Source organism: Cariama cristata, unplaced genomic scaffold (genome assembly GCF_000690535.1).
Source record: "Cariama cristata isolate BGI_N322 unplaced genomic scaffold, ASM69053v1 scaffold11897, whole genome shotgun sequence".
NCBI classification, from domain to species: Eukaryota; Metazoa; Chordata; class Aves; order Cariamiformes; family Cariamidae; genus Cariama; species Cariama cristata.
The window spans coordinates 31,395-44,450 of record NW_009624982.1 but is presented as its reverse complement, the minus strand read 5'-3'; the positions used below and the strand labels follow the sequence as shown (position 1 = coordinate 44,450).

Below are 13,056 nucleotides of genomic sequence, written 5' to 3'. Positions count from 1 at the left end.
GAAGGTATGTATGGCTCTTCCTTTCAGTGCTCTGCTGTTATCACTGAACTGTCTTTAGGATAAAGCTCTTTTTAAAAAATCTTAACTAAATTTTTTCTTCAAGTATTTGGTGCCTGTCTTCTTGACTGCTCTAATTTCCCTTGCTCTTCACAAGTTCCAGCACTCTAAAGTCCATGGCTGTGTGTAGGCTTGTATGTGCAGAGCCAATTTCATGCTTGTTGGGTCAGGAATGATGGTCTACACCCAGGTATATTGGTGTTTTGGCACTAAATCTGGGATAAGAAAATGCTACACTGCATTCAAGAAGCTTTGCTCTTTGCTTGCTCTTGATTGCCAAACATCTCCACTCTCTTTGTGAAATCAGAATTATAAAATCACAGAATAATTCAGGCTGGAAGGAACCTCTGGAGGTCCACCCTGCAGGTCCTCTGGTTCAGCCACCCAGCTACCCACTTACAGCAGTACCAGTCCCAAGGTTAGATGAGGTTGCTCAGGGGGTTTTCCAGCGATCTCTGGGCAGCCTGTTCCAGAGTCCAACCACTCTTGCTTTGAATTTTTTTTTTCTAGTTGGAATTTCCCCTCCTGCACCTTGTGACTGTAACTTCTCATCCTTTTGCTGTGCATTCTGGGACAATACAGCTCTGGGCCCTCTATAACTGTTGAAGACAATACTTTTTCCCCTCTCAGACCTCCCTCCAGGCTAAACAAACCCAGTTTTCTCATCCTCTTCTCATATATCATGTACTCCAGCCCAACCATCTCGGTCTCCCTTCACTAAACTCACTGCAGTTTGCCAATGTCTCTCTTACACTGGGGAGCCCCAAACTGGACACAGCACTCCAGGTGTGTCTCACCAATGCCAAAATAGTCCGTGAAATAGCATGAAGCTATGGATGTCCATACTCCAGGTGTGTCTCACCAATGCCAAAATTGTCCGTGAAATAGCATGAAGCTATGGCTGTCCACGCAGTCCACACAGCACCTCATCTTGCTCCTTTGTTTCCTGCACCTCTGGATATTCCACTCAGCTGACAGTGACATTTCTTTCCTCCAGTTACCATGCAGGTGTTACCTTCGTTTCTTCACCCCTTGCACATTTCTATCCCTTTCATAGCCAGAGCTACCAGTTTCCAGAGCTCTCAGTTCTCATTCCTTTGTAGGTAGCCTTACCTTGCTTAATAGCTATTTTTCCCTTTCTGGTATTTTCTCCTTCACATCTCAGACTTCGGTTTGCCAGGGTGGACAAGCCATGATGATTTTGATTTCTTTTCAGGTTCTGTCTTTCCCTGATGGCCCTTCTCTGCAGCTGTTCCAGATGAAATTCCCCTTTCTTGAATATATTTCTTTTCAGGTTCTGTCTTTCCCTGATAGCCCTTCTCTGCAGCTGTTCCAGACGAAATTCCCCTTTCTTGAATACGGTACACTGTATTTCCAATGAGCTCTCATAAGCACATTGTATCAAGGCAGTAATACATCCCACCCTCCATGGGAAATACCTGGGCTGCACTAATATCATGTTTGGTTTTCCCCTGGTCATATCACATGGTGGCTCAGAGTAGCTCAGAACACATCTGATACAGTCAAGTTGTTCTCATCCTCTCTTTGTATAAGCTTTTAGCTAATAGCCGTTATTCATATTAATTCCCTGGTGAATGTCTTTGAACATGGTACTATTAAATTACATTCCATTTTTATTACTGTCATCTAGTTCTTTCTGTCTGATTTCCTGATCATCCTTTGTATTGACTATGCCACCTAGTGAATATCATAATCAAATTTTTAGCACATTGCTAGTATTTGTGCCAAGATAATTGATGCAAAAAAAAGAGAAAACATTAATCCAAAAATCAATCCATGATCAACTCCACAAGAATTCTTCCAGCCTACTTCTCTCAGTGTTAACATTGTTCTCTCCATAAAATCCACTGTCTAATTTCAAATGCTTCTATTATCCCCTTCTGGTTCGTTAAACCCCACAGCATCCTATATCAAATTATCTATGGAACTCCAGATATAGTAGGTCTCCACTGTTTCCTTTATGTAGCAAATCCATATTTCTTTCAAGGAATGACAAAAGATATCGGAAGGAGATTAATGTGACACACACTCACTTTTTATCACATTGACAATTACTTTCTATGTTATTAGTTGTTCTTTTCAAGACTTGTTCTAAAGCCTTTCATGCTCCAGAGATCAGCTGAACATCCTGCAGCTGCAAGGGTCAATCCTTCCCTCCTGCCTCTTCTTCCTTTTATGAACATAACTACTATGTTAATTTTTCTATATAAATAGGGTAACTTCTCCAACTGACAGATGAGTTAACCCTACTGGCCCATGAAGTCATGTGCAAATTCTCAGAATACCTGTGTGGATCCAGTCTCAGTGTGAAGGTCACTGAGAGTTCTTTCATCTAAGCTGCAGAAAGTCTGTGTTCATTTTTTCATTCCCATCTTGCCCCTGTGCTCAATATCACTGTGTCCACCTCTGGGGCCTCTAACACAAGAAGGATATCGACTTGTTGGAGCAAGTCCAGAGATGGGCTGCGAAGATGATCCAAGGGCTGGAGCTCCTCTCCTATAAGGACTGGCTGCGAGAGTTGGGGTTGTTCAGCCTGGGGAACACAAGGGTCCAGGGAGACCTTAGAGCAGCCTTCCAGTACCTAAAGGAGTCTTACCAAAAAGATGGGGACAAACTTTTTAGCAGGGCCTGCTGCAATAGGACAAGGGGTAATGGTTTTAAACTAAAAGAGGGTAGAGTCAGACTAGATAGAAGGAAGACATTTTTTGCGATGAGGGTAGTGAGGCACTGGCAGAGGTTACCCAAAGATGTGGTAGATGCCCCATCCCTGGAAACATTCAAGGTCAGGCTGGATGGGGCTCTGAGCAACCTGATTTGGTTGAAGATGTCCCTGTTTACTGCAGGGAGGTTGGACTAGATGACTTTTAAAGGTCCCTTCCAGCCCAAAGCATTCTATGATTCTATGATCATTTTTTCATTAAGATCTGAAGCAAGGAAATTGGGTAGTTCTTAGACCACACTGAAATTGTCTTGCATTTCTATATGATCCACTACTAGATCCACAACTAACAGCCTTATCCTCATTTTAGTGACGAGACCCTTTTTCTGTTTATGTCCTCTGTCATGCTAACTCAGCTTGAATTTTGGCAACCCTTTGGTCACTCACTTTTAGAAACTAGGGTAGCAAAATGTGTAAGAGAAAAAATAGTTATTCATTCTCCTCTACAAGTATTCACAACATCATTATTTTTTTCTTTTTTCCCTGCTTAGCCTTGATTGCTCTTCTGAGAGAAGGAGAGAGCCTGGAGGATCTGATGAAGTTGTCTCCAGAGGAACTGCTGCTGAGGTGGGCAAACTATCACCTGGAGAATGCAGGATGCAACAAAATCAACAACTTCAGCTCAGACATCAAGGTATGAGAAACACTGACCAACAATAGCAAAACAACAGCTCCTCACCCAAATCCCTGTCCTCCAAACAGGGACTGTACACTGAAACAATCCAAGCTGCTAAGACTGCTCTGCTAAACACACGGAGCTGGGTACACAAAATCATTTTAGTGAGGTTTACCTTTCCACTCAGTAGTATTCCCCCTCCTCCCGACCTCCCAGTCATCACCGCCAGCCCCAACACACCAAAGGCCTGGGAAAGGAATGGCTGCCGGCTCCGGACAGGGCGTACAGTCTCCACCACTGTATTTTCAGTTCCCTGCCTCTGTTACTCTCCTCCTTCCTAAATGCCCTTAAATGCCTCTTGACCTGGCTTTGGTTTGCAAAAGGCTGGACCTCACCCAGACATGTAAGCAGGTGTAGAGGAAGAGGATGGGGCTCTTCCAGTTCCCCCACTTGATCTTTCCGTCAGTACAGCACCTGGGTTGTGTGCTCCTTTGTCCCAATCTTTGCTATAATCCTGCATGCACTTACCTGCAAGTTTTAATTCAGTAGGGATATTCAAAATAATATAGTTAAATGAGGAGGCACTTGCAAGGATAGGTCTCTAGTCCGTGCAGCATATTTCACGTACTTGGGACTTCCTGGGCTTGTGGGTGCAGATTTCAGCATAGCTTTCTCTGTAGGACCTTCATTCTTCCTAAACAGATGTATTTGAATCTCAGTGGTGCACACTGATGAGTTTCAGGCACTAAAGCTACAGTGTGAGGCCCAGCCAGCATCTCAGGGCTGTAATGGGTATAACAGAGAGGATGTCTGAGCTGGTTTCCAGGAAAGCCAGGGGCTGGCCAGCACACCGACTTCACCAGCCACAACCCGACCTGCCCGCTCCCAGCGTAGCATGGGAAAAGCCCTGCTCCACAGATGACTGGTTGTAGGCTTCACCAGGGACTGAAGCATGAGAAGTCATTTACCATGACTTACTTGACATACAGAAAAAAACCACTAGGGAAGGCAATAGGAGAGTGTGAGAGTCACATTCAACAACACAATTTTTATTATAGCAGATTTTTGGTTCACTGGGTGGAGGTGACTGGAGAATATCTGTGGAAAGGGAAGAGAATGGAGTCTTTCCCATCTTTCTGTAGGCTGGCCGAGAGGACTATAATGCAACTGATTAAATCCTATCTGTAACTGAAAGATAAATTGCACTTACAGTATTTGCAGTTGGAAAATAAGGCACAGGTTTACCTCTCAGAGGCCAAGACTTCAGCCTTTACAGCCAGTCTCTAATTAAGTGTGGCTCCCCACCTCACTTCTCTTATAAATAACCACTTTCTAAATATGGTGGATAGTAATGCAGATGTCTAAAATTTAACATAATTCAGGTAATCTGCTTTATACGTTGCAGAGTATTAGTTGTGTTAGTTAGTCAAGTCCCTAGACACTAACATGTAGCTTTATTTTCAGTTCTTTAACTTATTTCTGAAGTAAGATTAATATTTTCCACACATGGAAGCAACATTACATTTCACAAAAGATTAAAGACACAACATGTTAAATCCTTGTCTTGTTCCTGCCCTTTTGCCTGAAAAATGCTGATACTGTTGTCCGTTTTAACTTTTGTCCTTGAAAACTATGCTTTCTCTTCCATAACTGTTCCAGCGTTGCTTTGAAATCTGCTTTAAACATCTGCTTTCTCCTTCTGCATTTTCTTTTATTAAATGCTCGGCAGCCTGACTTCTACAGCATTATAAAGGTATGCATTTTCTTGTCTCTAATTTAATGTTCAGATTCAGTCAATTCTAATATCTCTTTGTTGTTGCCGTCCTTTTTCTAAGTGCAACACACAGCATTTTTGCCTCATGCGTTGAGCATTCTGCAGAATATATATATTGGCTTAGGGAAAAAATAGATCTGGCAAATACAGCATAAAGTAGGAACTGCTAAGTGCTTCCAGCTTAATTAATTTAATTATGTAGCCTAATGATTGATGTAATAAAAACGAAGCATGCAGGCACATTGTTCAAGGGAACACTGGCATGCAAAACCTGGGCTTTAGATGTAATTTTTCCTCCCTTTAATTTCTCTGTCTGTCACAGGACTCGAGAGCTTATTATCATTTGCTGAACCAAGTTGCCCCCAAGGGAGATGAAGAAGGCATTCCGGCTATCACTATTGACATGTCAGGATTAAGGGTAAGATGAGATAAGTTTAGAGTAAATGCTGGTATTTTCTGTATGTTACTTGCATTGCTGGCCAACACAGAGTTGCACCAGGACGCTAGAACAAGCAAGCTCCTCTTAGCATTGCAACATGATCTTGTATTTCAGAAATCAGAGCTTTCAAAGAATGAAATGATGTGGTTTGCCTTTCATTAGATATTATCCCTGAAACTTTAACAACCATGGAACCACACTGATAAACGACTAACATGTAGCAAGTATATTTAAAGACATTTATTTGGGAATATCATCAGACCATCCCCTTTTATATGGAATATATAACTGTAAAAGCAATATGGTGAGATGGCTGGATTGTAGGTGAAGCCCATTTGAAAACACAGACCTGCTGTTAGTAAAAGTGGGAAAGGAAATAATTATAAATCCGACAAGGACCTGCTTTACCAGCCCCACACCTAGCACCACAGGAGGAGACCCCGAGTGGGTCCTGCATGCAGTGCCAGGCGGTGGGGTGAGGCTGACGGCCCCCTTTTCTGCCGACGCAGGAGAAGGACGACGTCCAGCGAGCAGAATGCATGCTGCAGCAGGCAGAGCGGCTGGGCTGCCGGCAGTTCGTCACGGCCACCGACGTTGTCCGAGGGAACCCAAAGCTCAACTTGGCCTTCATTGCCAACTTGTTCAACAAATATCCTGCCCTGCATAAGCCAGAGAACCAGGACATCGACTGGAGCTCTATTGAAGGTAAGGAAAATGCAAATGAAAGGTGTTTCTGGCCGCCCAAGCCACAGTATCCCCAGCTCTGAGCTGATGATATGTTAACCTAACCTTATGTCCCTCAGACACATATTCACTGCACTGTCAGCACAGGCAGCCTTGAGAAAGCAAGGCTGCTCTTTACCTGCATGTCCCTTCTTGTATTTTGGGGGTCTGTTCTGCGGATAACACATGTTAAAAGACAAAAACATTTGTGGGATGTCTGAACCAATACAGACTATTGAGCGTGCTTATTAGTTGAAATTAGGGTTGACCTGGCATTCCCTTAATTGAGAATATAATTTAAAAAATCAGATCTTGCATAAACCTGCTGCCTGCTTGCTCTGAGTTGGGGTCAGGACCACCGTTGTATGGATCATTTGCTGAGCTTCAGGTCCTTCTTTCTCAGCCTCATAGTAGAACTGTTCATGCTAGGGCACAGGCTGTTCTTGAATTCTGGAAGGCATTTCAAGGCCAATCTGCCTAAATGCTGTAATATATAGGGCATGAAGAAATATTACATACTGCACTGTGCTCTCTTACTTCACATGTCAACCAGTGTCTCCTTCTGTTTATGGTTCAGTGCGCTATGAATTCTGAGTTATGGTGTCATCACAAGACACTTATTTTACTGGAGTGTTGTGTTTTGCAGGCCTGTTGATTGATGTATCTGTTGTTTTAGGTGAGACAAGGGAAGAGAGGACGTTCAGGAACTGGATGAACTCCCTGGGTGTTAATCCACGTGTAAATCACTTATATAGGTAAGAGGAGGTAGTACACTTCTTTCAGATGATAAATACAGCCAGCAAATTGTTTACAAAAACATAAAAACTTTTGGACCCTATAAGAATATATGGTGCTTTTTTTTTTTTTTTTTTTTTTTTAGGAAACTAAGTTTACCTCTACTAATAGTTTAGTTTGGTTCCTTTCCTCTGTTCTTCGGTCAATGATAGATCTTTTTTATTGTTTTCAGTGACCTGTCAGATGCCTTGGTTATCTTCCAGCTCTATGAAAAGATCAAAGTGCCAGTAGACTGGAACAGAGTGAACAAACCACCATATCCTAAACTGGGTGGCAACATGAAGAAGGTACAAAAAGCTGGAATAGCTCCAGTAGCGATGCCTTAGCCTCAAAGGATATCTGTATTATTTCAAACAGCAATGTGGGCACTCGTGTTGCTTTCAAGTCCCAAATATAGCACATTAAATGATTTTTTGTCTAGTCAGTGAATAATTTTTCATCCTGAAAAAGAAACATATGTTTGACTCACTGGCTCTGTTGACAGGTGAACAATATTTGTAAAGTAAAAAGACTTGACACCTTTTGTGTCAATATTTAAAAACTGTATTTGCAGACGACTTTTGCTACTGTCTTAGTCACCAATTATAATGCATCTTCACCGTGGGTCATATGGCACCGGCTTAATTGCAGCTGTCTGGATCACTGCCCTCCACATCAAATGAAGACAGTGATGATAAGCATTCTTGACCAGATGCCTCAAGAACCGATCATAGAGTTGCTGCTAAATACAAAGCTTTCTCCCAGCTATATGGATGAGTAATTCCATCCAGTTAGGCCAGAGTGATTAACTGACCTAAAATATTGACTGGGACCCTAATCCTTTGTCTCAGTGCAATGCCATGATGCTGGAGGTACCCGTGAGCCATAGATTCGGATTTTCCAGGGTAATCTGTTTTCCAGGCCCTGATGATGAAGTATTCCTTCTATGTCAGCTGTTTATCATAGTATTTTTGGGATGCAACTGTCTGCTGGTAGTCAGCTGTGTTATCACAGAGCCCCAAAGCTCATGTTTGCCCAGGAGGATGTGGGCTAAGCAATTCAAAGAATTTAAAGTAACACTGTCTTGTCTTATTTTTGAACCACACTAACTGACCCTGTCATTAACAGCTTGAAAACTGCAACTATGCAGTGGAACTGGGAAAGAATCAAGCCAAATTTTCCCTTGTTGGCATTGCTGGGCAAGATCTGAATGAAGGAAACCGTACGCTCACGCTGGCCTTAATCTGGCAGTTGATGAGAAGGTATGGCAGTCAGACACAAACTTCAGAATCTTGGTATACTCACTTTGCATTGTAATAGTTTCCTGATGCTATCACTGAGAAGGCTCTACAGGCTATGGCCTTCTCACTCCTCTCTTTGCACTTATATACAAAGACAGAGTAACCTTTTGCTCCCTCCTAGTTAGGGATATCAGGAAGCACATTATCTTGTGGGCAAGGCCATTATGGTTGGCTCATGCAGAAGATTATTATTGTCACTGTCTGTATAGCATGAATAAATGTTCATTGCATGGAAGAGAGAAAAAGGAGTTGAAAGGTCTCTGTGTCAGGGAATGGGGAGAACGTACTGGAAACAAGGAATTGATGCAGAAGTTCTGTAATCTGCTATCTGAGGTGAACGCAACTCAGTAGCTCTCCCCACTTTAATGTAATTCTGTGTGTTTGTGTGTGTGTGTAAGAGCTTCATAACTGGGTGTAAAGAGACCAAGTGGTTTAGAACTGAATACAGCCTAAATTCAGTTTATAAAGAAAGGTATAAGTTTATCAGGCCGGTAATTAATCTAGGGATGTGGTGATTACTTGCCATCAATTTGGGATGTCTTTCCAAGGCATATGCTGACATATAAGCAAAATATTCCAGTCTTGTGTTTATGCAGAAGGTCAGTCCTAGATGAGCATAACAATTCCCTTCTGGCCTTGAAGTCAGTGATTATTTTTTGAAGCACTATGAGAATGAGTCATTTACACCAAGATCCACTAAGTGGGACCCTTTAGAAATTTTGAGTATCAAAATCTATTGACATTCCCAGAACAGTGATTAGGGAATTGGGGATGAATTAGACCCATTAGATTAATTATCATGTTATAATATAATTCATATACACTGTGAGTGTGTGGGAAGCAGGGGAATATCAGGTTTAAGAGAACTATTGAGGTGATCCCACTCAAGCTGGGCACGTACAGGATAGTTCTGAGTTCAAAGTAGACTTTGAGCAAACACAGGTATCCTGGCTTCCCTCTCCAGGTACACCCTGAATATCCTTGAAGACATTGGTGGTGGAGAGAAGGTCAATGATGAAATCATTGTCAGCTGGGTCAATGAAACACTGACTGCAGCTGGGAAGGATTCAACCATCTCCAGTTTCAAGGTATAGTTTTTTGTTGGAAGTCTCTGCTTAGGAATCTCTTATTCAGTGTATTTGTGTGTATGTTATATAAATTGCTTGTATATAGATGAATATAGACATATACATGCACACACTACATTATGATATAATTAACTACATGGTTTGATTACTGTTCATTACCTTTTAAAAGCATGTTCATATATATCCCTGGAGGTGTTCAATATCCCTGGAGGTGTTCAAAAAACATTTAGATGTGGCACTTCGAGACATGGTTTAGTGGGTTTAGCGGGCATGGTGGCATTGGGTATACGGTTGGACTTGATGATCTTTGAGGTCTCTTCCAACCATAATGATTCTATGATTCTATACAGATTTTATTCAAGGGGCTTTATTATGAAAAGGTAACAGAAACATGATATGAACATAACAAGGAACATCTTGAATGCCAGTTTGACACAGGAAATCAAAGTATGGAGCCAGGAATGATGACTGGAATTAAGCAAGAGCTGCTGCGCTGTCCATTATTAAATAACAGCAATTACAAATGACAGTATTAAAAAAAACAATAGCAATACATTTATAATCTGGTAGTACCATTCAGGGGTACCTTGCCCTATTTTGCAAGGTACCATATAAACACAGAGACAGACCAATTCCAGAGAGCTTCCAATTTTTTCTAACACATCTGCGACACTTCTCAGGCTGGGAAGCACTCAGTGGATGTAAATCAGCAGTTTGCACCAGGCAAGGACACATCCATCAGACTTCATGTAATAACCTCAGGAGTCACACAGCTGGTCCCCCTTGCGCCTCCCATCAGTAGAAGTGTATCAGTGTCACCTCCCCACCAGAAGCAAATTCACCAGCCCAGCACCCCGTCTTTTGCTTTAATGATGTCTCATCTATTGGGGAAAAAAAATCCTAGAAAGGGTTCTTGGTCTGCCTTAGATGAAAAATGATGCTAAGCAGTCCTTTGTGAAGATCTAAATGGTATTTGACTGAGCTGTTCATTGCTCTTGAGCCTAGATTTTGGCTTTGTGGGAGATCTGTCATCCTGTTCTTGCATCTAATTGTATTCTTCATCTATGCAGGATAGCAAAATCAGCACCAGCATGCCAGTCCTGGATCTCATTGATGCCATTCAACCAGGATCAATCAAATATGACCTCTTGAAAACAGAGGACCTGAATGATGAGGAGAAACTAAATAATGCTAAGTACGTTTGTGCCAAGTGACACTTAACACAAGTTACCTGCTCAGGCTTGCCTGACTGTCTGAAAACTGCTCTGCTATCATTCTCATCTGGCACAACCTCAACTGAGAAATACCTCCAGAGTTAGAAGCATGAAGGCTAGGAGTCAGGCAGTAAAAAAGACTATTAATGGAAATGAAGTGTGTAATGTTATAATTCCTGCTTTATAATTCCCTTGAAGGGATCAAAATCACTTGGCTTCACAAGCTCCTATTTTCTCTTACTAAATTTAAAATTCTTTCAGAGATCAGGGAACAATGCCATCAACAGTGAGCCATGGAAACCAGTGATTAGAGGTCACGATACCTCTTTAGTGACATACAGGTGGAACAAGGGCATTTTTAAGAGACAACGGGGAGGACAGAATTGATACCTGAAAAACTGTTTTTATGGATGTGGATATTGATTTTTTTTTTCCTAAGTGCAAACCATTTCCTAGCAGAGAGCCAATCCTGGCAGCATCTCCCTTTCCTTTCAGAGTTACACAGATTATCTCCCGGTCTGATCATCAGTTTAGCTTCTCCTTTGCTATGTGGCAACTGCAAAAGGGAAAAGGATGACTATAAGGCAATCAGAACTGCCATCATTTTTATGGAGATTTTTCCCACTGTTCTTTTTCCCTTCCATTTCCTACCATCTGTTTCTTTCCTTGCAATCCTACGTGTGCTTCTCTCCATACTTAATTTCTTTATCCCTCTGCTGATGTCTTCCTTTTTTCCCCTCCCTTTCTCCTCCCTGCCCCAGCATGTTTCTCTGCATTTTGGGGGAGAATTTCACAAATATATGTGCTCTGAAGTGGAAAGAACCTGGGTTTTTCCAGCTTTTTTCATGAAAAAATAGAGAGAAGAGACATACCCACTGGAGAACAGCCAGTAGCCATGTAATGGTGCACTCTGAGCAGGGAGATGGGAAGGTCAGCTTGCAAATTCTGGGTATGACTCAAGCAGAGGAGAAGTCCCTGAATGTTGATTTCCAACAACACTGATTTCCACCAATATGAACCTTCTGCTTTCCATCCCTGTGAATTTGTTTATGTGCAAAGACTGAGACTCGGAGATTGAGGGGGAGCAAGACCAGAATGGCTGGTTGTGAGGATAATCTTTCAGGGGATGGGAGACTCGAAGTTCTATACCAGAGTTTCACCTGCAGTCTCCCATGCTGCAGGTTATCAGTGCTCTAACCATCAGGGAGTACACTCTACCTTTTAGTAGAAATGTAGTTCTCTATGAACCTGTCTCATACATTCCTATAGAAAAGTTTAGTTTTGATGAATCAGTTAAGAAAGTTCCCGACCCACTCTGGTATTGATCTTGTAAAAAACTTCTTAACAGAGGGAAAATTAATGCTACTGCACTAATTTTATTTTTTTTTTCACCCCTGCAATGCAGATATGCCATCTCTATGGCAAGAAAAATTGGAGCAAGAGTCTATGCCCTTCCAGAAGACCTGGTTGAAGTAAAACCCAAAATGGTCATGACGGTGTTTGCTTGCCTTATGGGAAAAGGCATGAAGAAAGTTTAAAGCACAAAAGACTTGTACTGATGCCTGGTATTCACCCTTTTGATTCTCTCAAACTGGATGCTCTTCTCCGTATCAAGGAAATACGCGGGGTGCTCATGCTTTTAAGGCATGGATGTTATACAGGGTTCCAGATCATACAAAAGTTGTGTATCCACGTGTATCCAGGAAATGTTTTATTTTGAACAGTAATATGTGCTTTTTTTCTTTGCCTTATTTTCCACTTTGCTAGATATAACCATTTCATATTCCTGAAAAAGTTTTCAATAGCAAGGCCTATACATACCCTTTTATTAATGGATACCAGGGTTTTCAGTCAGAGGTCACCTGGAGATCTTTGTCTTGGGACATACAGACAGCTTTTAGGATTATGAAATGTTATATACTGCTTCAGCCTGAAAATGTCTTCATGCTTTCGGTGGCATTTCTGCCATACTCTCCTTCAGTTGCACCTAGGATAACAAAAGGAGTTTCCCCAAGCCAATGCAAGTATTAGTGACTATATTTTTGGAACAGTAGGATCCTCTTAGGAAATTCTTGTGGATAGAGAGAAGTGTTTGGGGTCTGTGATGTGTTGCTGGTATGTGAACTGAGCAGTACTTTTCCCTGCAAGTTATGCCTCTGCCATCAGTGGCATTACTTACAGAGTACATTACTACTCACTGAAAAAATATACCATAACTTGGTTCTCCAAGACACCCAAACTCTGGAGCCTTTGCGAGAAATGCTCTCCAAAGGTTAATTCATTTTTATGTCATAATACACTTAAAACATAAGCAGATTGCAAAGCATGAT

At 41.8% G+C, this 13,056-nt stretch overlaps 1 protein-coding gene across 1 annotated transcript in view; it reads left to right on the top strand.

Annotated features, from left to right (window-relative positions):
- The window catches only part of LCP1 (lymphocyte cytosolic protein 1 (L-plastin)), a 20,110-nt gene extending 7,327 nt beyond the window's left edge, over positions 1 to 12,783 (top strand). The window contains exons 6-15 of the mRNA XM_009703423.1: positions 1 to 4; positions 3,289 to 3,431; positions 5,510 to 5,605; positions 6,136 to 6,331; positions 7,026 to 7,104; positions 7,317 to 7,431; positions 8,252 to 8,385; positions 9,389 to 9,512; positions 10,583 to 10,707; positions 12,132 to 12,783. The exon at positions 1 to 4 is cut by the window's left edge and continues 177 nt beyond it. Of these exons, the coding sequence (XP_009701725.1) occupies positions 1 to 4; positions 3,289 to 3,431; positions 5,510 to 5,605; positions 6,136 to 6,331; positions 7,026 to 7,104; positions 7,317 to 7,431; positions 8,252 to 8,385; positions 9,389 to 9,512; positions 10,583 to 10,707; positions 12,132 to 12,264 (1,149 nt within the window). The 3' untranslated portion in view covers positions 12,265 to 12,783. The remainder of the gene's footprint in view (positions 5 to 3,288; positions 3,432 to 5,509; positions 5,606 to 6,135; positions 6,332 to 7,025; positions 7,105 to 7,316; positions 7,432 to 8,251; positions 8,386 to 9,388; positions 9,513 to 10,582; positions 10,708 to 12,131) is intronic.
- Positions 12,784 to 13,056: the final 273 nt, after the last annotated feature.